The following is a 27,114-nucleotide window of genomic DNA, read 5'->3' on the forward strand; positions in this document are numbered from 1 at the left end:
AAAAAATTATATTTCAATTTAGTATCTATCATTAGTCTCATTCTCTTAAATAATGATATGACATATAGAATATTATATCATTAAATTTTATTATCACTCTATCACATCATAATTTCAAATTATGAAGGTACTTCTTTCTTATTAATAATATTAATATTAATATTTAATATTTATTAATAAAATCAAAACACCTTAATGTCTATCCCAATCCATTTCATGTTTTTAAAAGTGTGTTGATATCTTCAATACTATAAATAAAGAAAATATAATATTATGGTGTACATTTTTTTTCTATTTTATTCCTAAAATTATATTTTTATTTTTTTTATTTCTATGACTATTCTCTTTGACCAATCCACATTTCACTCATATCCTAAAAATTATCCAATAATATTTTTATTTTTCAAAAAATTTAGAAAGACACGAAATATCTTTTTTCCTACTTGATATCGTGACATGGAATCATCTTTTCAGTTGACGAATTTGGTTATGTTTTAAAGATTATCTATATACTTATTATAACATTTTTTTCACAAACACACGTCTTTTATACTTTTATTTATATATTTATTATAAAAACAATATTTTTCGATTATTAGTTAAATCAATATTAAAAGTATCAATAGTCCAGTATAATTCCCTGTATAGTAGAAAACAATCACCAAAAGTTTTAGAAATACGTACAAGAACCTATTTGATTTTTTTCCCTCGTAGTGCGTGAAAGTACATATTTATAGTTTGAAAATTTAAGTTTGATTTGCTTTACTTTATAAATTCAGCTTCCAGAGGCAACTATATTTTTTATTCTATTTCAAATTGAGTTTTAAGTTATAATTAAAGCAAAAATCAATTTGTAATTAGACCAATACAAAATTAAATAATAAGTATTTTCAATTTTACTTTTCGAATGTATGTTAAAGTCTCTCAACTAAAAACCAAACACATCTTCTACTTCATTTTCTTTCTATATAAAAACTATAGTTTTTGTTCTTCTTATATTCTGTGTCCTCTTGGAGGCATCACGCCCAAAAGATTTTGTTGTTTTGGGTCAAATGTGTCATGCTAAGTCCTTAAATTATTTATGACAATTTAAAATCACAAAAAATAACAATTGAGAAAGGAAACCAAAGACATTGAATAATAAGCACATATTGACTTCTCTTCTCTTTTTTTTATTGTGAAAGGAAACAAAAGACAAAATCACAACGCCATCAAGCATACTAAAGAGACATCTCTAGCATAAGTTGTCACTAGAGAATCTAAAATAAGCAATCATTGGCAGAGAACTGTGAAATCTTGATGACCCATATTAGTCAAGTGATCAACACACTAGTTTTCTTCCCGAAGAACATGCTAGATAGAGGTAGACCAATGATTATCTCGGAGCTTCTTCCTAATTTCCAAAACCAAAGAAGCCGAAAACGATGATTGAAACTGTTGTGTCTGAATGATTTGAACAACAATCGTTGAGTCCATATAAAAAATGGCTTGTTTGATGTTCAGACTCTTAGCTACATGGATACCAAGTTTTGGGCCCCAAACTTTAGCCCACAATGAGTTGCATGTACCTAACTTGAATAAAAACACTTGACCACATTGTCATGGTGGTCTCTTTGATAGGGAATTATCCAAGGAATAAGAGTTTGACTTGGATGGACTCAACATGAATGGACCAACCACTTGAGCAAGGAGTAAGAGATCTCAAGAAAAGTTTAATGGGAGACTAAATTCTCACATGGAGGAAAGAAAATAAGAAGTTAAGCCTATAAATTTTAGTCAATTTTTAGAATAAGATTTATTTTCGTTTTTAATTATATTTCAGGCCTATTTTTGGACTTGTAATGAGTTGCTACCTTTTTATTGTCATTTTTAAGTGTTTTAATTATTCAATTAGTTATTGGACCTTCTACCTAATTTAGAATTATTAGTAAAATCTATAAATAGACTCCTTAAATACTTTGTTGATAGTTTTTCATGAAATTTCATATTAGACACAGGTAGGAAAGTGTTTCTTTTGGTTCTTGTGTAAAACCTTGAGTTCTTATTAAAGAATTTTATTCTTTGTGGCGAATCATTCTCAACTTATCAATATTTAAGATTATGGCGTTATTCTTTCCATCTCCTTTTTTAATTTCAGTTTTTTCTTTTTATTTTTTCCAATTTTAGAGAGTCTCAAATAGGTTCCCCAGTTTGTTAATGCTAAAAATTGGATTCGCAAATTAGGATTCTCTCAATTGGTATACGCAAATGGCACAATGATTATGGGATTGGTAAGACCCACCAACATTTATCTTAAACTAGTTCGCGGGAGGTGTTGTCCAACTACTAGGAATTTCTTGCTTATGAGAGTAAATCCTAGAAGTAAAAAAAATGAAATCTCTATAGATGAAATTTTCCTATGCCATGACTTGATGATAAAGACCTAAAGGTAAGTTTGATTGGTTTGAGAAGATCAATTTGTTTCTATCACTCTAAATATAGTACACTACTACCCCAAGAATAGGAGGACCAAGCTATAACATCCATAATTCATGTATATTAATAATAATATATAAAATAGAGACCTTTTTATGGGATAGTCTTTGTATTTAATGGTAAAAGGAGACATTTTTAGCATTGTTAATGATAATTACCTCGTATTAGGAATTGATGAAAATAAGATAACAGGACCCAAATCAGGAGTTGAGGCCCAAGATGGACCAAGGTACACCCCCCTCCCCCCCCCCCCCCCACACACATAGGAGAAAGGATAGTTAGAGAGAGAAAGAAAAGGAGAAGAGGAAAAAGGAGAAGGACAAAGATCTTGATGCCTAGTTCCCATAACTCATTTCCATGTGTTCCTAGAGGTGAGTGCTTCCTTTTTTCCCCTTCCCTTAAGTATTTCAGTGATCCTTCCTTTTTCCATTTTTCACACTATCCATAGGGTTTAGAGACGATGATGATTTTGAGTTATTTTGCTTAGATAAGGAGTTTTATGTTGGGGTTTAGCGTTAGGAAACATTAAGGATGATTATTTGTGTGTTATTGTGAGTTTGGTAGCCTCATAAATTGTGTTGGAAGCTTGGATTCACAAGTTGCTGAAAACACAGTTTGGCTAAGCAACAATTTGTGACTAAGCCAAATTTTAGGCCAAAAAGAAGTCTATAAAAATTTGGCAAAGCAATAGTTTATGGCTAAGAGAAACTTGTGGCAGAAATGAAATCTAGAGAAATTTGACTAGGCGATAGTTTGTGACTAAGCCAAATTTGTGGCATAATAAAAGTCTTAAGAAATTTGGCTTAAACCGAAATTTGTTGCTAAGCCAGAATTTAAACATAATGTTTTTACCTTGAGTACTTTTTTTAGAGTTTCCAAACCGATTCCAAATGGGCATATAATTGTTTTATGAACTATATAGAAGGAGTAAAGTTACTTTTATGAGGATTATTCTTTTGTTTTGGATATTACCTTTCAAAGATGAATGTAGATAATTATGAATGCTATAAATATTGAAATAAATGTAGTAGAATTATCTATAAGATAAGTACTTTATTGTTGAGATGATTGGATGATTATTGAAATGTTATATCTTGAGAAGAAAAACTTGAATGAATTATCTAAATGTAGTATGTTGTCGATGAGATGATTATATGTATGACGTGAGTGTAGACTTAATGTTGGAATCAACCTTAGATATATTGAATGAGTTGTTATTGTTGTTGTTGTCATTGGTACATGTGTGTACACAAAAATGTACTCATGTTGTCGTTAGTACACAATGGGTGCACAAAAATGTATTGTTGTAGCCACTAGTACACGGTAGGCGCACAAAAATGTACTATTATCATTGGTATATGGTGTGTGCACAATTGGTGCATAGACATATGAGTATACTCGTAAGTCGAGGTGTTAGATGGGTTTTTAACCTAGTGTTGGAGGTTTCGTGGTGGTTAATAGGAATGAACCTATAGAATAGATGAGTGGGCAAATCTCATAGATGTATGATCTTGCAAACCTGCAAAGGTTAGCCCATATCCACACTTGTCTATATCCAATAAAACCACACTTCCTCCATAGGGTCGGCCTAAAAGACTCCCTAAATATTGTGTTGAAAATTTGTGGAGTATAGTCAGTGTTGAGGTTTAAGTTTGAGGTGACCTAGTTGGCTGCTAGTGTATGTCAGTTGTGATGACAATGACCTAGTTGGTTGTTGGTGTGTGACAGTTGTGATGTTTGAGTCTGATTAGAAATTTGAGGATTGATTGTTATATATGTGATTATGTTGATAACAATATGTCAGTTGTTGATGATGTTATTTAAGTCAGATGTTATGATGAATTTTGATGATTGGATGATGATGAAAACTTTGATAGTTGATGTATGAATTCACATGGTGATTTTTGGTGATTGATATTTAATGTTATGGTTCGCTAGTATATATTGATGTATATGTATAAGATGACTTTTTATGAAATGAGTTGGGTTATAAATTGTTGGTTTTTATATGCCTTTTTTTTTTAAGTATATCAACCCTAGTTTTATTTGTTCTTTCCTTGATTGGAATTTGCTTATGCTATGCGTATGGATGAGTCTAACTTAGGGTTATTATGCAATTGACTTGTAGAAAGGAAATATGCTTAATAGAGAGGTGATATGAGTCATAATTGTGTAGTTAGAAAAAAGAAGAGGTCATGCATATTTTCCAACCAATGAAATAATGAAGTGAGATTATAGTGAGCTGTAAAAAAAAAACAAAATGATGTTGATGTGTCATATGACACTAGTGGCCTTAAAGTTAGCCAAAGTGATTAACTTTAGGTACCTAACTAAAGTTTAAGGTATGGTCCAATGAGATGGATATGATAATGATTGATGGGATAATAATTGTGAGATAAAGTGCTTGAGAAAAGAAAAGGAGAAGCCATGAAAGTTAAGAAAATGATGTCTAAAATGAAGAGTCAATCTAAAGTCCTTAGAGCACTCACAACCTAAAGTCCTTAGTTTTCATGTTTTTTTTACAGGTTAACAGATGGATACCTCATGGGAGAAGCTTGGAGTTTGGAGCTACTTGCTTGGAGGAAGATTAAAGTAGTTTTGTAACTCTCAATGTATGGGAACTTGGTTCATCTTGTATGTACCTTGCTTCTGTTTTGTAAGGCATATAAGTGTTAATAACTTTGTTTTAAACTTGTTTATGTTATACATGTTTTAGTGTCTACACAATTAACTTTGACACTCTTATGTTCTAAGTTTACAAACTTTAGTAATATAAGAAGGGAAAAGGTAACATTTTTTAGGGTGTTACACAAGCAACACTATTTGTATGAACGTCCTGGATAGCAAGGTCAAAATGTAACCAATCATGCATACCAAGAGTAAAAATCTTTTCCCAATTACTAGGTGGGATAAAGGATGACCAAAACTCTCTGACCTTATCCCAGTTACACATAGTATGCCTGATGAACTATGGTTGGAGTGGGTAACGCAAACAAATATTCATGGAGACCATACGACTATATTTCCTTTTTGTATTAGTAAGAAGACGACCATGCGCCAATTTCCAAAGGAATACCCCATTCTTTAAGGGTCACTCCATCTCCAAACCATATGAACACATGTTTGAAGAATTTGAACCAAGTTGAACCTCTCATGAAAGAAAATCATAAGCTACTTTTAAGGAGAATAAGCCTAAGAAGAATTATGCCATATAGGCTTGTCTTCAGTACGCGGAGAAGGTGAGGAAATAACACTAATCTTGGAAATCAAGTTTGGTGGAAAGATATTTTGAAGAATCTCCAATCTTCAATTTGTCTTAATAGCACAAGTGAATTCTTTTATATAACAATAATATCATCATGAATCCTGAAATCCAAATATCAATCCAAAAGAGAGAAAACAAGTTTAGAAAATAAAAAATTTGGTGAAGTATAGAGGCGACAAAATAATTAAATATTTTTTAAAATATATTCTTATAAAATTAACAATATGTTTTTATTATTAAAAATCCCATTAAAAACATATTAACATCACAATACATTATTAAAAATATTTTTTAATTTGTTAACTATTAACACACCGTTTAAAATTTTTGTTATGTATGATCAAGAATTGAAGACTCGAGTTGCGAAGTGGGCGTAACGGGATCCCTCTCGTCAAAGGAAGAGTCCACAAACATTACTACAATTACAAGGTCCACCGGCCTTCGCTGTGTTGGTCCACACATATATATAGAGCAGAAAGTTAAGGTGTTGTTGGCGTCGCTTCAGTTTTCAAAGTGTGACACTTCCAAGAACCAAAAAAGACGCCAAGTCGTCCGTTCCAGTGGTAGTAATGGATGCACTGAATCCTTCTTCTTCCGGCGCTTCTCTGTTCCTCGCCAATCTTCCCTCTCGCGGCCTCTTCTCTTCCACCGTCGTTTCGTCCAATCCGGTACTGCAATTTCCATTTATCTCTTATCTTTTTCCGATTTCCGATTTTGAACATACCTACATTCATTGCGCTGCTTTCGATCTGTGTACTTTTGGAATGTTTTCCCTGCTTTTTTGCATGTACTCGCGAAACTAAGCGATTTGTTGTTTTAGGTTTTTTGTGTTAATCATCTGTGGATGGTTTTGTGTTTGTATCGTTTTCTTGCTTTTAGTTTGTGGAACTGCAAGATCACTTTGCTTGTTTTTAGTAGGGCAAAGTACTAGGAGAGATTGAAAGAACCGAAGTTTATTTTAAGGGATTCTTGTGGAATTTCAATACAGGCTTGTTGATAATGTTAAAATTTGTGGTGTGTTTGTGATTTATTTCACCGTGACAAAATTACTAGTTTACCTCAAAGAGAATTCGAGTTTTATATTAGATAGTTTAAAGGATCTTATTTTCGTCCTTAATTAGCATTTGTTCTATCTTGTCTTCCTTGTTGAGTAGTAGGCAATAACAAAGTAAAAGGTAATGTCTGATGTAAACTTGAGTAAGTAGGCAATGTATGATATGAAGTTTTCCATAAGCACTTAAATGAACTTGAGTTAATCAACTTATGTACTTCAACTTTCAGAGAAGTTAGATGAGAGAGTTTTTATAAAACTTAGTGCATAAGTTATTTTAACTTACAAGAGAAACTCAATTCATTTTACCTTCTTATTTTCTTTCCCTTAGTGTTAGTGCTTATGGAGAAGTTTATTCAAACATGGCCATATGACAGAATAGCTACTTAGCTATCCCTACTTTCTTCGTTGTACATGCTTTTTTTATGTTGAGTTGTAATGTTGTGGTGATTTTTTCTTTTGCCATAGAAAATTAGATTCCCTCCAATTGGTGGGACTTAGGATACCTGCTGCTGTAAAATTGAAGTTTATCTTTTAATATTTTCATGAGGTTATTAGTTATATGAGACATTATGTTTGAATTTGACCTTTTGACTGCAGGGTGGGATGCGGGTCTACGTATGCGATCATGATACCTCACCACCAGGTCTTCTCATTCTTTACCTTGTAGTATTTCAACATGCTGTTGCAACTTGTAAAGCGTATTGTAACAGTTTCAAATATTTATATTAGCTTGCCCCCAAGCCGAGACTTTAGGGAAGAAACAAACAAAATATTTTATCCATGTAGAAACTTTCTCTTCCCTAGAAACACCTGTAAGCTAAATAATATATTAGTATAATGTGTTGTTTAGTCACAATTTTCCTTATCATCACTATAGTTATTAAGAATGGATCTTTTTCATCCATATGGGACATTTTACTTTTCCAGATTGAAATGGTATTTGTATAAATATAATTTAATCTTAGAGGCTTGTCCACTGACTGCAACTTTATAACGAAATAGTTTATATGTGAACATGTGAGTTCATTATGTATTGGCATGCTAGTGTTTAGCGTATTTATTGCCACTTACCTTTGATTTGGTAGTCTTAATTTAGAGAATTCTTACATTATAAAATTTAGGTTTGAAAAATGCTGCCAACTTTTGAAGCATGCTTAGAGCTTTATCATCTTTGTTTCCCCAGCAGTGTATATTATGACATTGTAATTGAATTTCCATTCCTCTATTATGCTTTGTAGAAATTATGGTATCATTTAATATTGATGGATAAAAGTTCCTGCAATCCTCTTGGTCATAATGTCATAATATATACTCATCCTATAGATTTTATCTATCTCTTTATTGTTTTTTTAAATAGATAATTGTTGTAAAATAGAAATTTTGACTCCCTTGTTACTTGTTTATGCAGAAGGTCAACATATTAAGACAAACCAACAAAACATACTGATTAGATCACTCACCCTCAAGAAACAAAGGGGTGATTCCAGCTCAAAGGATGGATCTGATGGTTCAAGAAAGAGGTATTGTTCACACCTTTTATGGAAGAGTGATATTTCAAGTGTATGATATGAATCATATGATCCATTTACAAAATTCCCAATCATTTTTTGGCATTTTCTTTCTTTTGGTGAAAACTTATGAGATAATTTCTCTTACAGCTTGGTTACTTGTGAATAAGATATGGCATCTGTCTCTCATTCGTTATATTTTTTTATCTTGGCCCATTTTTATTAAGCCCTATCTCATCAAACTTTTTATCAGGAATGCTGAAAAGGGTTTGGAAAGAGCATCAGCCAAGAAAACAAATAACCAAATAAATTCCAGACAAGGTGGGTTCTTATGAGTTATAATCATTATAATGTGTTAGCATCGGGTGAAATCTGAAATAAAGATTTTTGTCATGAAATTCTTACACCTATATATGCATACATCCTTTTGTTTATGATAAAAATGTTCATTTTTTCTTGCGATTACTAGTTCAACTTCCTAATTCTCAAGTGGGTCCAGCATTACTCATATCTCACGGCTACTTTTTGAAGACTCTGATACATGTTCAGACATGCACATTGACCTCATTTTAAGTACATTAATAAACGTATTTCTGTCATTTTTTTTTTTTGTAAATATGGATTGAATAGACGAAAAATTCATGTTTGGTAATTTGTATTGAGTTCTATAAGGCATGTATTTATTAGTAGTTTATAAAAAGATGCAAGAGAACACGGGAATGTGAGGATGTTCTCAAATGATTGTGTAAGGTCATTTGATAACTTGCTTTTAGGTTCTATGTCCTCAAAGTGCACATTGCATCCCAAACTCTAGGAGTGTTTTGACTGATATGTACCAAATCATGTTTGGTACAGTGTATCAAGCTGTGTTCTTGAAAGGAAATTTAATTATCAGTAGTCTAGGAAAAATTTAAAATAGAACCATGGTCTGGTCATTGGTGCTGTGTATGTCCTTGTGAATTCAAATTTAAAATTTTCTCGGGGAAGACTTTTGTGTTTGAAGAATATAGAAGTCAGATTTCAGCTTGCTGGTTTATACTTTGAGCTTAACCTTCGGAATATAGAAGTCAGATTTCCATGCACAACATCATATTCTTTTCCTTTACTATATGTTTTGCATCCTAGAGATGCCTGTTTTTGTGATAGAAATTCTTATCAAAGTGGAGTTTTCACGTTTAATTGATTCATATAATTAAGAGTCACTAGTTGAATCTAATGAGAGGCAAGAACAACGACATTTAATATTAAAACTCTTTATAAGGCCAACGAACTTTCAGCTTGCTTTGCATGGCATGATTTTTCATGACTTTGATGTGGTGGATGTATTGGAGGTTCAATGCTCTAGCAGGGCTACCTATCCCCTTCTCTTTACGCATGCTTGCACCTCTAATATACCCACCACTTATGCACCTCTAATATACCCACCACTTATCCACCCACAAGGAGAGACTAATAAAGAATAATGTAAACAAGACAAGTTAAGTTGCCTCTTGAGCTTAACTCAGGTGATTTTGAACTTGTGATAGGTAAGGATTTGAGTTGAGTTCATATGTTCAAGCCATAGCAATGGTTCCTAATTTTGGAAGAGACTTGGTAGGCTGGATTTGTTTTATTCCACTATATATCAATTTTGTCTTATTATAATTTTAAATCATGCAGAGGGATCAAACAGTCAAACAACCACTAGGGACTTCCACAACCTGACTGTAGAGAGGCTTCGTGCTCTTTTGAAATCTAAAGGTCTTTCAACCAAAGGAAAGAAGGCAAGTATTTCTACAGTTTTAACATACATGCATACAAAAGTTGCATTGAAATAGAATATAGATAACAGGCATTTGGAAGAGACCGCTCACTAATTTGCTTGATGGTATTTTGTTTACTGGTCGCCCACATATGTCCCAATGTAATGGTTGCCAACTGGTATATTATGATCAATGATTGATGTTTGTCAAAGTCCTTACTTTCTCACGTTATCATCATTTGTATTTTTTGGGTGTTTGCTGTTCTAATGCGTGAAATAAAATCTTCAGGAGGAGCTTATTACTCGTCTAAAAGATGCAACTGGTTAAGCGTAGCATGGTGGAAGGAATACTCTGTTCATTAAGCATCCAAATGTAAGAGTAGCTAGTGTTTAATGTAACTTAGGATCTGGAACTCTAATATATATAAACCCAGTGCAAATTACAGTTACAGTTGAATATTATCGTTTTGGTGCTACTGTTTCATGACAATCAGCATTAATTATGTTTTTTGGTGCGTGAATTATAGAGGGCAACGGTGGCTTTCAAGTAATATTTACGATCCACAGTTGCATATTTTCCTTTTTCTATCCCATCTCTTGTTAAGTTAGACATGTAAATAGGTTCTATGGTGACCTTCAGTGTCTGTATTTTCTTGCATTAATCATTGTGTTAAGATTTGTACCAACATCAATTGTGCCATTGCATTTTTAACGCATGCATTCACGCCTTTAAAGGGTTTTACTTTTTAGCGGAGGCCGAAACTATTGGGGAATGCCATTACATTTTTAACGCAGTCATTTAAAAATAGGTCTCTTTTATTTTTATTTATTTATCAAACACTGTCTATAAAGAGGCAGCTAAAATTTACGACAATTTTGCGGATTTTAATAAATTTCAACTAACAATGATGCAACTGAAAGAGTTTGTTAACATTCTTTTGAAAGAAAATCTATATGATAATTGTGTCTCCTTGGCAAACATTATTAAATAAGTCTTACAAAATTTTATGAGTGACTGACTATAAAGAGAGAACCACAATTTTCGTACAATTGTGATTTATTTAATAAATTTTAGTTAATAATAATTTTATTGAAAGAGCGTGTAATAATGTTTAAAAACAATCTGTTAGCTTTTGTTTGTCAAAATTCCTCTCAATAAAATTATTTATTAAAATCACAAAATTATACGAAAATTCCTTGGCAGAAATTTGTTAGATGTTATTAAAAATCACAAACATTAATAAATCTCAAACTCATAATGAAAGGAACCATTAATAAATCAGAAGTGTTAACTCTCCCTTGACAGAGAAAATCTATAATGATTTATTAATAATTTACAGAAAAAAAAGTTAAGAATAAAATAGAAAATCAGAAGTATAAATAATTATAAATTAAAATTTATTTCCTTTAATGATTATAAATAAAATTAATAAAAGTAAATTCCTTTTTTTCTGTTAAGATTAATGATAATTTACAGTTTCTATTTTATTTACACTTCTGATTTTCTATTATTATCAATAAAAATCACAAACATTAATAAATCAGTAGTGTTAAATCTCCCTTGACATAGAAAATCTATAATGAAAGGAACCATTTTCATATTGGATTAATAGCAAAACTTTAGATGTTTATTTTTTTTTCAAGATTATAATTATAATTATAATTATATTGAAAGAAAAAAGTGGAAGTGCTATTATTTTGATAATTTAGATTAGTCCAAGATTATAATCTTAACAGGAAAAAAAGGAATTTTGACAAACAAAAGTTAACATTATTTTTAATAACTTTTGATTTTCTATTTTATTCTAAACAATTGATTAATGTAAATACTAAATTATTACAAATAGTTTCATACTCCTATTGCTTTATATATATATAAAAATATTTTAACCAATTCAAATAAAATTGGTAAGCTTAAAATTACTTTCCACATTCATTTATACTTTCTTACTGTTGACTGTTGAGTGACAAAATGATCAAGCACTTTTACAAAAGCATTTATCCTAACAGACATCTCAAAAAACGTGGCAATATGAAACACTCTAATAATTGTTAACTTGTTCATCTCCAAGCCATGAATTTGTTTTAGGGTACGTTTGTTTGCAGAAAAATAGTGAAATGGAGTGGGACTCAAACTTTTACACTCTACTTTGATTCAAAATATTCATCTCAATTCCCGAACGAACGGACCTTGTAGATTCAAACTATCAGATAGGCCGTGAAGAGCTTATGCCTTATAGTCTTTGATGCCCAGAGGAGAACAAATAAATAATAATATATAATTTAAGTAAATACAGTAAAATGAAGCTTCCTGAAGTGCGGAGACATTAGTGTAATCCTTGCATTCTACATGCCTGGGAAAAAGGACAAGGTAGATATCTAATCCATCTCAAATATACCATTGTGAAGACTTGATGCTCTACATATATTGTTGTTCTTGGCTCATTTTACCAAACTAGAATGGGTGAGTAGAAGAGTGGATGAGAAACAATAGGTACAGATACAACAGTTGAGGGACTCCAAAAATGAGCCAGGGGCGATCAGAAAATTCTCGAGTCAACGTACTGTCAGTACTCTACTCCAAAACATAAATATGAAGGATGGAATAGAAACTTTAGCAATGTTGGGACAAGACCTTAAAGTGGTATCAGAAAACTAACCACCTCCACCACCCAAGTGAAAAACAATTACTATTTCACAATTATCTCTCAGATGTTTCCAGGAGCATCACTTCGAGCATTTTTTCGGGTCAGGTAGCGAACAACAGCATCCTCAACCCTGAAAATATTAATAAAAGAACACAAACCAATTAGAAATAGTTTTTGAAATCTAATATATTTGAAGGCCTACATTACATCAAATGAATAAAAGATGCAAGACATCTTTGTCATATATTCTAGTTTTCCTCATATGTGCATTAGATAAGCTTTGAAAAATTTTGCTTGTATATTTATCAACTTTTGAGAATAAACACTAAATCTTTTGTTATTTATCAAAAAAATTGTCTAATTATTATAATTAAACAAACCAAAGCATCGGTCCTGATAAACCCCTTTATATCAACTACACCTACCCCTCAACCCATTCTAAAAAAATAGGATTTCGCGAAATAAGTTTTTAATATTGAACAATTCTTCTTAAAAAATAATTGTAGAAATCATAACATTTATCTATCCAACCATAAGGAAGATCAGACGCTCCTCCCCCGATATTAAAAAAATTATGATGAATCCTAAATCTCCAGTACTATACTATTGGATCTATATTAAATGCCAGACTACCTTTATTATCCCCAAATCAGACCTAAAATACACTAGTGTTATAAAATGGATTCCTCTGAAATGAGTTTGTATTTAAAGTAAGCAGGGGATGTATCTACTTTTTAATGTACTTCAAATCAAATCAATGGCCTATTCACCCTTGCTCATTTTGTAGGAAGCTTGTCAATTTCCTATCAGTAGTAGTTACCATCTAAGAAGCATGGAACAGACACTTAGCCTACAAAGTGCTGCGTTGCGTCTATAATCAGTGTCACACAGACACACTTTCTTTCTTAAACTGCCTGTTTCAAAAGTTGCCACTCTCTTCATTCTTCAACTCTCAATTTTAGCAAGCAAATGAATACCAACATTAAGGTCATATGTCAACTGAAATATAAAGCAAATACTATTCATGCATGCCTCACAGGCTCACACCACAAATGAAAATAGCCAAATAGGTAAGTAGCATAATGCTTACCACGGTTGATTGTAGAATTCAGCACATTGTTCATTTTCAGTATTCTGGCTAACATCTCCAGCAACGAGCTTCAGATCCTTGCTCTGAGAAGCGATCAAGGCATTAATAAACTCTGCTGGGGACTGACTAAAGCCGAGAAAAAATGCCCGTCTCCTATGATGTTCATGAATCTTCTTTATTGAATCACAGATCAGTTCATCAAAAGCATCAATATCTTTGTGCCTCTCAGTGCTTGCCAAGAATGCAGACATATCCTTCTCTAGGGGAAGAGGCACATCAACCTGCACATCATAACACGTACTTCCGGCTGGACCATTTCCAGAAAGCTTGATTTTATGCTCCAGGTGTATAGGCCGTGGCTGTGACAAATGCTGCGATATCTTCTGCGAAGCCACAGAGAATTTCATCTTGTCTTCCCCAAACACCTTCTGGAGAGAAGTGTCACACATGAAGAACGAAGGGTCATTCGGGCTCTGCAGTTTCTTAGCCTTCACATAGTGCCAAAGAGCAGCTATGATCCTAGCTCGCGAGTCAAACTCAACCCCTAAAACTCTAGCCAGTTGCGGAGAAACCACAAACTTGTCAGGCGAATAATTCATCGCCATCCTAACCACCGCAGTGAATTCCTTGTCTCCTTTCCTCTTCACTTCAAAACCATCGCGCTGCTGTGCAGCCGCAGAACGGGCACTATCCCACACAACAACATGGTTATCCTGGTACAAACCCTGATCCAAGTATATGGTAATCTTCTTGAAAAAAGCCGAGAATTTTGGATATTCCTTCGTCGAAATCCCTTCCGCCACAGAATCCTTACCATCTTCCAACACCCTTCCGGTTATCCTAAGCGCCCAAGAAGGCTCCTCCACACCATTCTTCCCAGGCTCCACTTTCACCTGATTCGAAAAAGTGTTGTAAACATAAACTCTAAGCGTTTTCCTAACACAGCGAGGGTTCCTAACATTCTCCTGCACATCGATTTTCTTCCTAGCCAAAGCAGAGTCTATTTGAGTCTCGAGTCCCAGCAACTTGGCGTAGATTGCGGATTCTGGCACAAGCTTTGCCACCTTTTCCGGAACCACCTTATTATAGGGAAAGCTTCTCTTTTTCCGGGGCGGCGCCACGGTAAGTTCCATGGTCTTGAACGCAGAGGATTGGCTGGCGTTGGAGGAGCCCTGAGGGCGTGAAGGGGGTTTCTGACTTGCACGCTTGGGAGGTGTGGGTGCTGCCACGTGGGCGTTGGTGTTTGCATTGTTGTGCACTTGAGGATGAGGATGAGGGTGTGGCTGTTGTTGTGGTGCGAGCACGTGGGTTTGGGGTTGTGAAAGCTGAAAGTGGCCGTGGAAGTGTGACGTGGCACCTTGTGGTTGAGGCTGCGTTTGGGAGAGAAGGTGGTTCATGGGGATGGAGGGTGTTCCAGGGTTGGTGAAAAACGACGGCGTTGCAGCATTCTTGGTTGGGTTGGTGTTGTTCATTGCTGAAAAATCTAATCTTAATCGCTTCTTGTTTGGGAGAGCATGGAAACCCTAATTAGATGGGGGATCGAGAATTGAATGAACCAACGAATGAGAATTGGTTAATTAATGGTTTTGAACTTCGTTGGTCTTTCTTCTTTGCGCCATTGCGCATCTCAAATTTCTTTTCCTCAAAACGACGCATAACATGCGGTTCCTCTCACTCACCCAATCATATGCATGGGCGTTGAAATGGGCCTGACCCATCGGGTCAGTCCATTTAACTTGCGCTAATTACCTCCTGCACCTCCTTATTTTCAAATATCCCACGACTGTCCTCCATGGAACCTCCGTCTAAAACTGCCACTACCGTTGCTCCCTTTTCCTCCGTCTGAAAGCGTCCAACACCATAGTTGCCTTCCATGGGTCATTGTGTGACATCGTTCGTTGCTCTACGTCGAAGAGGTAAATTCTAAGTTTTTTTTGGATCTGGTTATAATTCTGGATTGGAGAATCTAAAATAGAAAAAAATAAAATAAAATAAAGCACTTCTACAATGATTATTCCGAAAAATATGTAGCACTTGATTTGAGTGGTACTATGTATGATTCTTTTAAGTAAAGTTGTGAGTCAAATCTTGTGAATGAAAAATAAAGATCTTACTAAAAATAATCAATTAATAGTTAATCATCAATCAAATTAATGAATCATAGTGACCCAAAAAATATGTTTTTTTCTTCTTCTAAATTGTCCATTCTGAAATCATGTACAATGAACAACTGAGTTATGCACATGCATACATAATTCTGAAACGTGCAATCCAAGATTATATATGCATAATTTCGAAAGCAATTGCCTTAACTTGTTTCTTTTAGTGGGCTGCGCTAGATAGGATGGATCAAGAGGTCAACTTCTCTGGTGCTAATAATTTTCTTTTTAAATTAGGGTTAAATACTTTTTTTCCCCTATAGTTATAACTGCTTTTCATTTTAGTTTCTATGGTTTAAATATGCTTATTTGACCAATATAATTGCCTTTTTTTTTTTTTTTTAATTTGATCCTCGTCGTTAAAAATGCAAAAAATGTGGAACTCAGTATGCATTATGCAGTTCACAGTATGTATTATGTAGTCGATCAACAAATAAATACATTATGCAACAGTCACCACAATATACCTGAAACACACAATGCATTATAAGCCAAGGCCATGTACCTATTCATCCTTCTTAACTACTCATAAAATCAAGGGACGTTGTATTATTATCCTATTAAAATTTTTAAAAGAGGAGTAATGGAAAAAGCAGTCAAAAGAAAGGGATGAGTTGGTCTTCAATCCTTCTTTATCTTCTACCTTTATCATTTTTTATTAGAGAAAAAAAAAATAAAAAACTATCATGTCAATGTCCAATTCATTGAATTCAAATAAGGATATTTTTTTTTCTATAGCATATAATAATATGACACATCATCTCCACTTCACTGTAAACGACGTCACATCACAAAATTATGTAATCAGTTAGTTGCAGCGCAACCTCACAAAGGGTTAATATAGTAGTATAACAGTAATCCTAAAGTTATTTTATATTGTGTTTGGAGTAACGTTGGAGCTTACAAATGTAAAACCCATGCCCACTAATTACGAACGTGGTTTTCTAATTTTTTTGCATTGTCAGTTCAAATAGCATGTTAAAATCAAATTTATTCTTAAAAGTGCTTTTGATTAAAGATTAAAAATTTAACTCCTGTAATTATCGAGATTTTTCTATTAAGTTTTAGTATAAAATTATTTTTGAAATATTTTTTTATATTTCATATTAAATTCAACATTAATTAAAATTAATTTTACAAAATTAAGATTATTAAACACACTAACAGTCTCATACCTTTAAATTTCTATAAATAAATATACTTTTTCAATAAGTTTAATAATAATGTACTACCAGTATAAAAAAAAATTATTATTTAATCATAAATTATTAATATGTGACTTTTGAAGTGATTTTGTAAAAAGTTAAAAAATTATCATATATAATAATCTTATAATTAAATTAGAGTTTAAATTTATTAATTTTATATTGTCAGTCATGGTTTTTTTTCTTTTTTAATTTTTTGTTCAATTTTATTTAATGTGAAATCTTTTGATTCAGAATCCTATATTCTCCATTTGGTAGGAGGGAAAGAAATACAACAAATAGAAATAGGGGAAAAGAAAAATAGATAAATAAAAATAAGTGAGAAATAAAATAAATTCAAAATAGTTTGTTTTAAGAGAAATAAAGAAAAAAATAGATATGAAACAATCTCAAATAACAAAGCAATTAATGAGATTTATGGATGACATGTTTTTACTTTTCAGGAAACAATGGAGATCAAGTCGAAAGAAGAAGCATGCAGAGTATGGATCCATTCAATGGTACGAGATGCAAGTGACCAATAGGTGTCAACTCGTAGGATAGTGTAGTGCAAAATTAATTATATGTATAGTACATAAAAGTTGAAGTACATAAATTTATTTTAGCTTCTGAAAAATTTAATGCATTTTAATTTCTTGTGAGCATTTATTGAAAAATTCATCCAATCAAGATAATAATTTATAATCGCAATAGTAAATTTTTTAAAGGACTTCATTTTTCAGCCAAAGCTAATTGCTTCTTTAAGTAAAACTCTTACAACAACAAAATAAATAAATAAAAAACAACAACAACGGAAATTAAAATTCATTTAGTATCAGTTTTCTTTCTTCCACAAAAACAACAAAGTAAGCAATTCTGTATTAAAGTGAAACAGCGTTAAAATTGTACATTTGATTTCATTAAGTTTTTGCTATGTACGAGTACGGAGTACCAAAAGTAAGACAAATAAAGACAATATGCATTTGACTGATATTCAATTTAAATTTATGAGCTATTATAACTTTCTGATATTATTTTTTATTTTATGAATAAAAAAACTTAATTAATTAAATTAAGTGCCACTTTAAATTAACGTCCCAAAAATAACTGCAGGTTTATCCGTTTATGTAAAAGAGGCAAAAGAAAGTAGTAATAGACATAAAAACCAATGAATCATAATTATTTATGAAGGAAAAACACCCATCAATCATTACTGTCTTTTAGAATGAACAAAAAGTGTTTCATCCTTAAGATTCATGCACGATTTGATGACCAATAATTAACCAGCAGCACGCATATATAGTGATTCAATTATTACTCAATTCTATTTCTATGGGGGCGCAAAGCCCTCCCCGGCTCACATTAGTGTGGCCCATAGTAAAAACCGGACGAGGAACTAAGGTGTTTTTTTAATAATTAATGCAAATTTGGATAAGCACAGCGAACAGTAAGGGGAACATGCTCATCAATGCTGACAACTACCATGCATCGCACAAAATGTGTATCACCCTCGTGTCCGTACGATCTTACTCAAGTCAACGGTCAAGGTTAAAGTACAAAAATCAAACGGTGAAGATCTAAGGTGTAGGGAAGTTAATTTGTAATGTCTTGGTAGATTCTATGATCCTATTTCTTAGTTAATTATATTATAGTAATGTGTTGGAGAATAGTGATCTTATAAGCTTGTCAGCATCGCAGTTACAGAGAAAAAGAGAGAGAGAGAGAGAGAGAAAGTGTAATGGCAATGGCAACAATGGGAGAGAGTCCACGAAGCCCAGAAGCGAAGTTGGGGATGCGAGTGGAGGATCTTTGGGACGTTCAGGAGCCACAGTTGAGTCCCACTGAGAAGCTCAACGCTTGTTTTGAAAGCATCCCTGTCTCTGCTTTTCCTTTGGATCCTTCAAACACAGGTACTCATTCATAAAGCATCACCTTTATTCACATATTCATCTTTGATCATCAAAACCACGCCAAGGGTGATTGAATTACAAAGAAAAAAGTGATTTTGATTCTGCCCAGATGAAAATTGACACAGTATTTGATGAAAGTTATCTGATAAATTGAGTAGTCTCACGAGATTGGTTTAGTGGTGAAGAGAGGAGGAAAAGAGAAAAAGGTTGCAAGTTTGAATCTTCTTCCGCTAACAAAAACTAACAACTAACATTTGTCTATTCAAGAAAATACAAATTGAGTCATCTTATATAAGTTACGGTGTGTGTGTCCTTTATGGTTTGTTTCCTTTGGATTAGTTCTGAACGTGTAAATTTTTTTATTTTGTGTTTAGAAATTGAGATTAAATCAGACGCGACCCTAGCAGATGCTGTTAAGATATTGGCGCGACACAACGTATTCAGCGCACCTGTGGTGGATGTTGAGGCGCCTGAAGATGCTAGTTGGATGGATAGATACATCGGAATTGTTGAGTTTGCTGGAATTGTTGTATGGATTTTGCATCAGGTTAGACATATATCATATGTGTTACATATCAATTCAATTTTCTCATACCAATTCCTTTCACAGCCCTTAAACAAACAAATTTTGATTTCCTTAACTAATAATTAACAACTAATATTAGTCCATAAAAAAATAAATAAGGATGGGGAGGAGCACACATGAATCTGATACTTTTTATCACTGTTTGTATTTTTCGATTTATTTAATTCAAAATATGCCGCGAATTGAATCTAGTACTACAATTATATCTGCTATGAATGTACAATTGGTGCGTGATCAGTGTTTTTTTTTTACCTCCTCTGAGGTCATGGATGATTGCATTTATACTTTTTTATTGAAAAATTACATCTACCTTCCTTATATCTCTATTGTATTTTCAAGGGTACCATGTGTCTGGTTTGTGAATAAAAATAAGATGTGTAGTTTTTTAAAAATCATGAGTGTCAACGTGTAAAAATAATAATACATAAAATAAGAAAAGTAGATTTAATTTTTAAATCAAGAAGAGAATAAGTGTAATTAATGCTAAACTTAAGGGATGTTAGTGTAATTATCTCTTAAAAATGATATGATATACCTGATGCTGGTGGTTGAAGTCATTTTCTTTGATGTCTTAATTTTCACACTAAACCAATGTCACGATATTCTTGACAGTCTGAACCTACATCTCCTAGGTGTCCATCCACTCCATCCAGTGCAAGGGCTATTGCAGCTGCAGCTAATGGAGCGGCTTTTGCTCTAGAACTTGAAGCCTTAGGCCTCGGATCTGCTGCAACAACTGCAGGAAACTTTTTTGAGGATCTCACTTCTTCTGAACTTTATAAGAATACCAAGGTTATATATCTGCCTTTGCAATGTCAACCTAGAAGAGTTTTTCTTTTAAATGCCTCTTGTTCTAGCTATTTACTTATTTTGATTAATCTCATTTATTTATTTAATTATGAGTTTAATGGTTATGCATTGTCATGGTAAAAACTTTTACATTGTCAATCAATCAAAAATCATCGTTGGTATGACTTTTGAGATCGTTAGTCAACAAATTTATCATATACGTTGATTTGTGATTAGATCATTATGGAAAATCATTTCACACCATCAGTGCATAACAAATTTTCTCTATAATTATTTCACTAGCTAACTTTTTTTTAAAGAGAACATTAGCTAACATTTTAGCAAACAGGTTCGTGATATTTCAGGGACATTCCGCTGGGCGCCGTTTCTTGCTTTAGAGAGATCAAACTCATTTCTAACCATGCTCTTGCTGCTTTCTAAGTACAAGATGAAGAGTGTTCCTGTGTTGGATTTAGGCTCTGGTACAATTGATAACATTATTACACAATCTGCTGTGATTCATATGCTGGCAGAATGCGCTGGACTTCAGTGGTTCGAAAGTTGGGGAACCAAGAAGCTATCTGAAGTTGGTCTTCCCCTGGTGACAGGAAATCAAATCATCAAGGTATGATCCTGTCTTAAGTAGGAGTTTGGCATCAACTGATTGGAACTGGCATATATTAGCATCAAAATTAGTTAAGCCAAATTATATCACAATACACCTTCCACAATTTAAAATAGGACCGGTATAATGCTATACTCTACTGTAAAAAATTATCATATGGTGCATTATAAAATAATCCTTCTTACAGTATGCTATGCCTATAGTAACTATAATCCATTAATCCACTAACCCTCACAAACACATCCTTGCCTGCATGTACTGCATAGGCATAGTTTAATGCCTTTCTTGAACTACACTTAAGATGGTATACTTTACGCTCTCCACGGCATTGAACCATGTCAGGTGTGAATTTTCCATAATTTTACTGCATTTGGAGTTAAACCTATCCTACAAATCTTAAATTTGTATACATAATGACAAATACTCTGAACTTGGAAAAGTAAATTACTTCGTTTTTCCTTTACAAGTAAGCTTGTTGATCTTGATGAACTTCATAGTGGGCAATTTCTTTGTTTTCAGGTTTATGAGGATGAACCAGTCCTCCAAGCATTTAAAGTAATGAGGAAAAAGAGGGTTGGAGGGGTGCCTGTAATCGAAAGAGAGACCAAAAAGGCAGTTGGTAATATAAGTTTGCGAGACGTTCAATTCTTGCTAACTGCACCAGAAATCTATCATGATTATAGGTAAGTCATCACATTGAATCTGACAGAATGAGCTTGTTTAGACTGCATTGCCCATATCTTCTTTGTTTTGTTCTATCTATCTGTTTCATTTCTTGCATACTCATTGGATATTCACACTAAAACAGAGGTATTACAGTAAAGAACTTCCTGACTGAGGTTAGAAGCTACTTGGAGAAGAATAAAAATGCATCCCCAATGTTAAGTGAATATGTCACATGCAAAAAGGACTGCACAATCAAAGAATTGATTCAGCTGCTTGATCAAGAGAAGATTCATAGAGTCTATGTAGTGGAGGATGATGGGGATCTGCAAGGACTAATCACACTAAGAGATATCATCTCAAGGCTAGTACACGAACCGCGTGGCTATTTTGGTGATTTCTTTGATGGCGTTCTACCGCTGCCTGCAAACACCAGAGTTTAACAGGCAAGGTTACAAGGGAGAATAACCTGCTGGTGCAGCTTTTTCTTTTTTGTTTTTGAAATATTTTTTTCAAGTAAAAAGGGAAAAAAAATACAAATAGATCTATGTGCTTCTCTTCAGGGTTGAAGACGAGTGGTTGGATCTTTATATAACGTGTAGGCAGTTTGCAAGTTAATTGCATCACTTTTATTAAGTGTTAGAGTGAGATTTGTGTGTACTGTAAATTCTGGTGTAAGTGTAAGTAACCATAAGTTTTGTTAACTTTTGAAATGCATTTTCTTTTCCCTTCACTATGTGTTTCCCTTGCTACGATTTAGAATAATATTTGGCAAATTATATCACCTCACATCTTATTAAGATGACAGGGTGCTTAAACAGAAAACCAAAGCGAGGTCATTGGCCTAGGAGCTTATAGAACCGCAGTTATTGGTGACCTAGAAAATGAACATTTTGTAACCAATCATAACGAAACAAACTCATTTTTCTTGAGGGTTGGATTTGGAGCGTCTGTGACTTATGTTTCGTATAATGTATTCCAAGCAGTTGAGACTCCTTGTTTAGCATCCGTCGTGCGCGATGTAGGAAGTTGACAAAAACACAGAAAAGGATGACACATGAAAACCAGGAAAACTATCGTGTAAAAGTTGCATTGAAACTATCCCACCCTCCCCTTCCTTTCCTTTTCAAACTAGACTCTTAAAGTGAATGGTTCAACATGAAAAATAAAATAGAAAATTAAACTGTTATTATTTTCTCTCTAAAATGCACCCTTTAATTTAAAGAAAAATGCTAACCAGAATCTTAAAAGATACTAATTAAGAAATAAAAAAAATATAAGTATGATGTTTCATATTACTAAGATATTTATAATTTATTGATTTTTTATCCATAAATGTTGACAAGATTGTGCATTAAAATTGTCAAATCCGACTCTTTTTTTCCCAGTTACCAGTAGACTAGGTCGAATAATACTTCATCAATGACGCGGCAAATGACCAAAAACTAAATCGACGTGGTGTTAGGTTTACACAAATTAAGACACAACTCGTGTGTAATTTTGCTGCTAAGTGTGACTGGTAGCTAGCTAGGATGCGGACAGGTGGACAATGCATCGCCATATCATGCCTTCTCAGTTCTCACCGTGTAAAGTTTCTTAACCTAAACAGGACCGTTTCTTTCCTAACAGAAAACATGGTATTTTAATTTAATTGACGGTTCAACATCAAAGAATAATATGGTAAGAGTCCGAAGCCATTACATCTTGATTTTCCTGAATGAAAATGCAGATGCAATGAACATGCAACAATCTCTAGCTATTAAAACCGTAGGCAAACTTGACAAGACTTTCAACAAGTAAATATCCACTAACTTGCTAAACACGGGAGAGAATTCCACATGGGAAAACGACTTTTTATATTCCAATGCACAACTGCCATATCGGCAAAAATGAAGATTCATAAAAACAATAACGAAGAACCCCATTCACAAATGAACAGACAAATTATCTAGTTTCAGCAAGTCCGATGCAATAACATGAAGTCTCAATTCAGGTAAATGACTGGCTAATGTATACTTATGAGAGTTCATTTCAGGAGGAAAAAGTAAACAGAGTGCAACCCCTGACGAGTTTAAATGTTGCTCAGGTAAAACCAGGAGGCAAAGGCAAAGTAGCATTATCCACATGGCCAGAGCTACTAATTAAGATTTTAATATGAAGGAAGTCCAAACTATTGCCAAGAAAGGTGCACAAACGCATCATCTGAAAGTGCTGTTAGGTGTTGAAAGATAGTGAGATAAACAACGAATGGACAAAGAACATCATCGAATTAATAACTAATGCATAACTTCCAACAATCAATCTTATTGGATTATTGACAACATTAAATATGCAAGCTTTTCATGAGCAAATTTCAATCCTGAGTAGATTCAGTCTTCACTACTCCTATCATCAGCTAAACTATCCAGTACCACTACCAGGTAAGAAAATCAGTGTCCTTTGATTATAAAGAAAGCTGGCAATTATGCAAACTGCAGATATGTAAATACACAGGATCTGAATTTATGATAGCTAATGAGTGTACTGTTTCAACAAGTATAAACAACACAGATAACCTGTATCAGACACTATATACAAAAGATATTACAGTATTCGAAGAAACATGAAAAAAAAAATCTTGTTTGGATTTGGGGAAGGGGCTTGGAAGAAGAGTCGAATGTCACAAAATCCCATTCTAACATTAACACCTGTAAAATATAACACCTATCCAAGTAGAAATACACATGACACAGGAAACCATTTTCTAGTAATCCTCATAAAATGAGTTCACCTGCTAAAAGCATCTTTTATGATATACTATGTACTTTTCCTCCTTATGTGATGCAATACAGCCGGGGATCCTTCAAATAAATCTAATAGATAGGTCTCTAGATCCTCTGGTGTATACTTAATGTACTTCCCCACATGCCTTCCCTCTAACTGAATCCTAAACCTTCCCACAAACGAGCGGTATGCAGGAATCACCTTCTCTGATATAGATATCCGCAGCTCCTCCCGAAGCTGATCATCCGGTACCTTCCAAGCTGTCTGAACCCTGTAAATTTCTTCAAAACAAGCATTGAAACTCTTGAACCTCTCCTTCAAAGCCATCTTCGATGCATTATTGGAGCTCCCTCCAATCCCTTCATCCTTCAAACAAGATAAGGCCTTGCTCCAAGAGGCTCTGAGATACCCTGTAGCATACTGGCGTATCTGACCACGGCGTTTCCTAATCCAATTATCCCCCAAGACCCTCCCAAGGTCAGAGTCCTTCACTTTCCGCACGAGGTAATACAGATTGTTCATCAAAAACACCTGCTGCATCGCACTGTCTTCATAAAGCTTTGACTTCTCCTCAAGATTGTACTCAAGCTCAGACATGAGCAGCAGAATCCACTGTCCCAAGGGCGACATGGCCTCTAACTGCGAACCATCACCACCAAGATCATTTTTAAACCGATAGAGATCCTCCTCACTAAGCTCCAGAAGTGAATCCATAGGGTCACCATAATCAACAAGCAACCTGAGATAATTCATAACATAACGAGGCAAAGGATGAACATCCCCGGTTATGACCGGCTTCTTGGAAGTCTCATTCCTAATACAATTCTCAAACTCAGCAAAAGTCCCTTTTGCAGCCTCACCAAGCCCACTCAGCACTCCATTGGCCTCACCAATCACAAACTCATCAGAAACCATTGCCTGCAAATCAGGCATAGCATCCCTCAAAGCCTCATACATGTCCAAAATGCGAAACAACTTCTCTGGCGACCGCTTACAAATCGCGATAGCCTCACCGAAATTCAGCAACTGCATCACACAGCCCTTAGCAGTCTCATTGAAGCAAATCTCCTTCAAATCATCCAAATCCCCAAACAAACCATCACACAGCCTCTTCTCACCACTGAGAAGCACTCCAACAACAACCTTAACAGCCTGAACCCAATTCTTCATCTTCTCATCCAAACTCCTCCACTCAACCTTCTGAACCTCTTCAATACTCAACCTCTCAACACCGAGAATAATCAAACACTCATCCAAAGCGTCACGACGGACGCTACTATAAACCTGAAGACACTCTCTCTCATAACCAGACCTAACCATGCGATCGATGATTTCTCTGAGGTCCTGAACGGCCTCGGGACGCACCAAATCGACGAACAAGTCGTCGCCGAGGCTGGCGCCGCGGTCGTGGAAGCGGCTCGAGTCGACCTCGCCGAAGCTCTCGAGGGGGGAATCGTCGATTGCGCCGTCGTGCGAGCCGAACGAGAGCGAAACCCTCTTGATCGAGCCGTAGCGGCTCACGGCGTCGAGGGGGATCGTGTTGCAAATCAGCACGTGCCGCAGCTCCTCCTCGAGCCGCGACATGGCGAGCTGAATCGCGTTCTCGGCGCGGTCCGCAATGACATGGACGGTGCGTCCCAGGGCGGATGAAGGCGGCGGCGCGATCGAGAACTGCTCCATCCAGTGTATGATCTCGTCGACGGCAGAGAAGTACTCCGCGGGATTGTTCGGAGGGTTGAAGAGCGACGTGGATTGACGCGAAGGCTCGCCGGAGAGAGAGGCATCAGCGAGAATCACTTTCTCCGCGGCTTCAAAGCGGTCGAGGTCTTCTTCATCAGAAGACTTCGAATCGTCGCCGTTGATGAGGTCGGAGATGCCGGAGAGACGGTTATCGAAGGCGGAGAAGATCATAAGCATGTCTTCGCGATCCTCTTTCGCCGCCCTGAGACTCTTCACGATCTGCTGAGCCGTGGCGAGGACGCGGTCGTCTCCGCCGACGCCGCCGCCGAGACTGGTGGTGGTGGTGGCCATGTTTTCCTCCACCCAAACACGGTTCTAGGGTTTCTTAATTATTTTTTTAGTTTTTTTTTTTTTTTTGTCTGAGATTGGTGTGAAAGCAAAAGAAGAGGGTGAAGAAGAGTGAAGAGTTTGGGATTAGGGAATTGTTGGAGTGAGAAGGGAAAAAGAAGATACGCTGTTGGTGAGCATTATTCTCTGATATGTCAGAATTTTGTTTATTTTTTTATATATATAAAAAAAGGTGTTGTTGGGGATTGTTAGGGAAGAGAGAAAAAATGGGGGAAGAAATAAAGATAAAGAGTATTTTGGCCGGCTTAGTAATAGTTGTTGGTGTGAGGCATTGCTAATCACGCAGTGGACTTTTTATGGGACTTTGAAAGATTTTGCTTGCCTATACGATGACGTGCCTTATGGTATCGGTTCTTATTTATTTTTTGGGTAAACAAACTAACCTTTTCCTTTTACTAAACTCACACGAATCACAATGCCTTCTACACTTCTACGTACAAAATCTAAATTCTTCATTTTTTTAATATCTAAAAGTTTAGATAAATTGAGGCTAGAATTTTTATTTTCTTTGATTTGATTTTATTTCATTCCCTCTTGACTATACTTATGCTCGATTTGATTGAGTC

The 27,114-nt window shown here is 34.7% G+C and overlaps 4 protein-coding genes across 5 annotated transcripts; 2 read left to right on the forward strand and 2 right to left on the reverse strand.

Moving 5' to 3' along the window:
• Nucleotides 1-6,107: 6,107 nt before the first annotated feature.
• On the forward strand, nt 6,108-10,636 carry LOC114412052. The gene is made up of 6 exons (XM_028375820.1): nt 6,108-6,408; nt 7,392-7,437; nt 8,203-8,314; nt 8,556-8,623; nt 9,962-10,065; nt 10,333-10,636. The coding sequence occupies exons 1-6, from the start codon at nt 6,310-6,312 to the stop codon at nt 10,369-10,371; spliced, it is 468 nt and encodes a 155-aa protein (XP_028231621.1). The 5' UTR covers nt 6,108-6,309; the 3' UTR covers nt 10,372-10,636.
• Nucleotides 10,637-12,206: 1,570 nt separating this feature from the next.
• LOC114412053 (SWI/SNF complex component SNF12 homolog) lies at nt 12,207-15,570 on the reverse strand. Its single transcript, XM_028375821.1, has 2 exons — nt 13,782-15,570; nt 12,207-12,821 (listed from the first exon to the last, which is right to left on the reverse strand). Exons 1-2 carry the CDS (start codon nt 15,251-15,253, stop codon nt 12,752-12,754), a joined length of 1,542 nt encoding a protein of 513 aa, XP_028231622.1. The 5' UTR covers nt 15,254-15,570; the 3' UTR covers nt 12,207-12,751.
• A 3,224-nt stretch (nt 15,571-18,794) lies between these two features.
• Nucleotides 18,795-22,430, forward strand: LOC114412054 (SNF1-related protein kinase regulatory subunit gamma-1-like). Of its 2 annotated transcripts, none has more exons than XM_028375822.1 (6): nt 18,795-19,034; nt 19,409-19,581; nt 20,233-20,412; nt 20,759-21,034; nt 21,554-21,717; nt 21,843-22,430. In XM_028375822.1, exons 1-6 carry the CDS (start codon nt 18,863-18,865, stop codon nt 22,138-22,140), a joined length of 1,263 nt encoding a protein of 420 aa, XP_028231623.1. In that variant the 5' UTR covers nt 18,795-18,862; the 3' UTR covers nt 22,141-22,430. The 2 variants fall into 2 exon arrangements, with proteins under 2 accessions (XP_028231623.1, XP_028231624.1); XM_028375823.1 differs by having other exon boundaries at nt 18,892-19,034; nt 20,253-20,412.
• A 1,745-nt stretch (nt 22,431-24,175) lies between these two features.
• Nucleotides 24,176-26,772, reverse strand: LOC114412055 (exocyst complex component EXO70B1-like). The gene has a single exon (XM_028375824.1). It carries the CDS (start codon nt 26,489-26,491, stop codon nt 24,494-24,496), a length of 1,998 nt encoding a protein of 665 aa, XP_028231625.1. The 5' UTR covers nt 26,492-26,772; the 3' UTR covers nt 24,176-24,493.
• Nucleotides 26,773-27,114: the final 342 nt, after the last annotated feature.

Source organism: Glycine soja, chromosome 5, assembly GCF_004193775.1.
Source record: "Glycine soja cultivar W05 chromosome 5, ASM419377v2, whole genome shotgun sequence".
NCBI lineage: Eukaryota > Viridiplantae > Streptophyta > Magnoliopsida > Fabales > Fabaceae > Glycine > Glycine soja.

Bases quoted from the DNA above. Each gene is read 5' to 3' on its own strand.
- LOC114412052 (XM_028375820.1), top strand. From the start codon at position 6,310: ATGGATGCACTGAATCCTTCTTCTTCCGGCGCTTCTCTGTTCCTCGCC. The intron at 7,438-8,202 runs GTCTTCTCATTC...TTGTTTATGCAG, and splicing joins TCATGATACCTCACCACCAG to AAGGTCAACATATTAAGACA. The intron at 8,624-9,961 runs GTGGGTTCTTAT...TAAATCATGCAG, and splicing joins CCAAATAAATTCCAGACAAG to AGGGATCAAACAGTCAAACA.
- LOC114412053 (XM_028375821.1), bottom strand. From the start codon at position 15,253: ATGAACAACACCAACCCAACCAAGAATGCTGCAACGCCGTCGTTTTTC. The intron at 12,822-13,781 runs GTAAGCATTATG...TAATATTTTCAG, and splicing joins GAATTCTACAATCAACCGTG to GGTTGAGGATGCTGTTGTTC.
- LOC114412054 (XM_028375822.1), top strand. From the start codon at position 18,863: ATGGCAATGGCAACAATGGGAGAGAGTCCACGAAGCCCAGAAGCGAAG. The intron at 19,582-20,232 runs GTTAGACATATA...TATTCTTGACAG, and splicing joins TTGTATGGATTTTGCATCAG to TCTGAACCTACATCTCCTAG. The intron at 20,413-20,758 runs GTTATATATCTG...TTTAGCAAACAG, and splicing joins AACTTTATAAGAATACCAAG to GTTCGTGATATTTCAGGGAC.
- LOC114412055 (XM_028375824.1), bottom strand. From the start codon at position 26,491: ATGGCCACCACCACCACCAGTCTCGGCGGCGGCGTCGGCGGAGACGAC.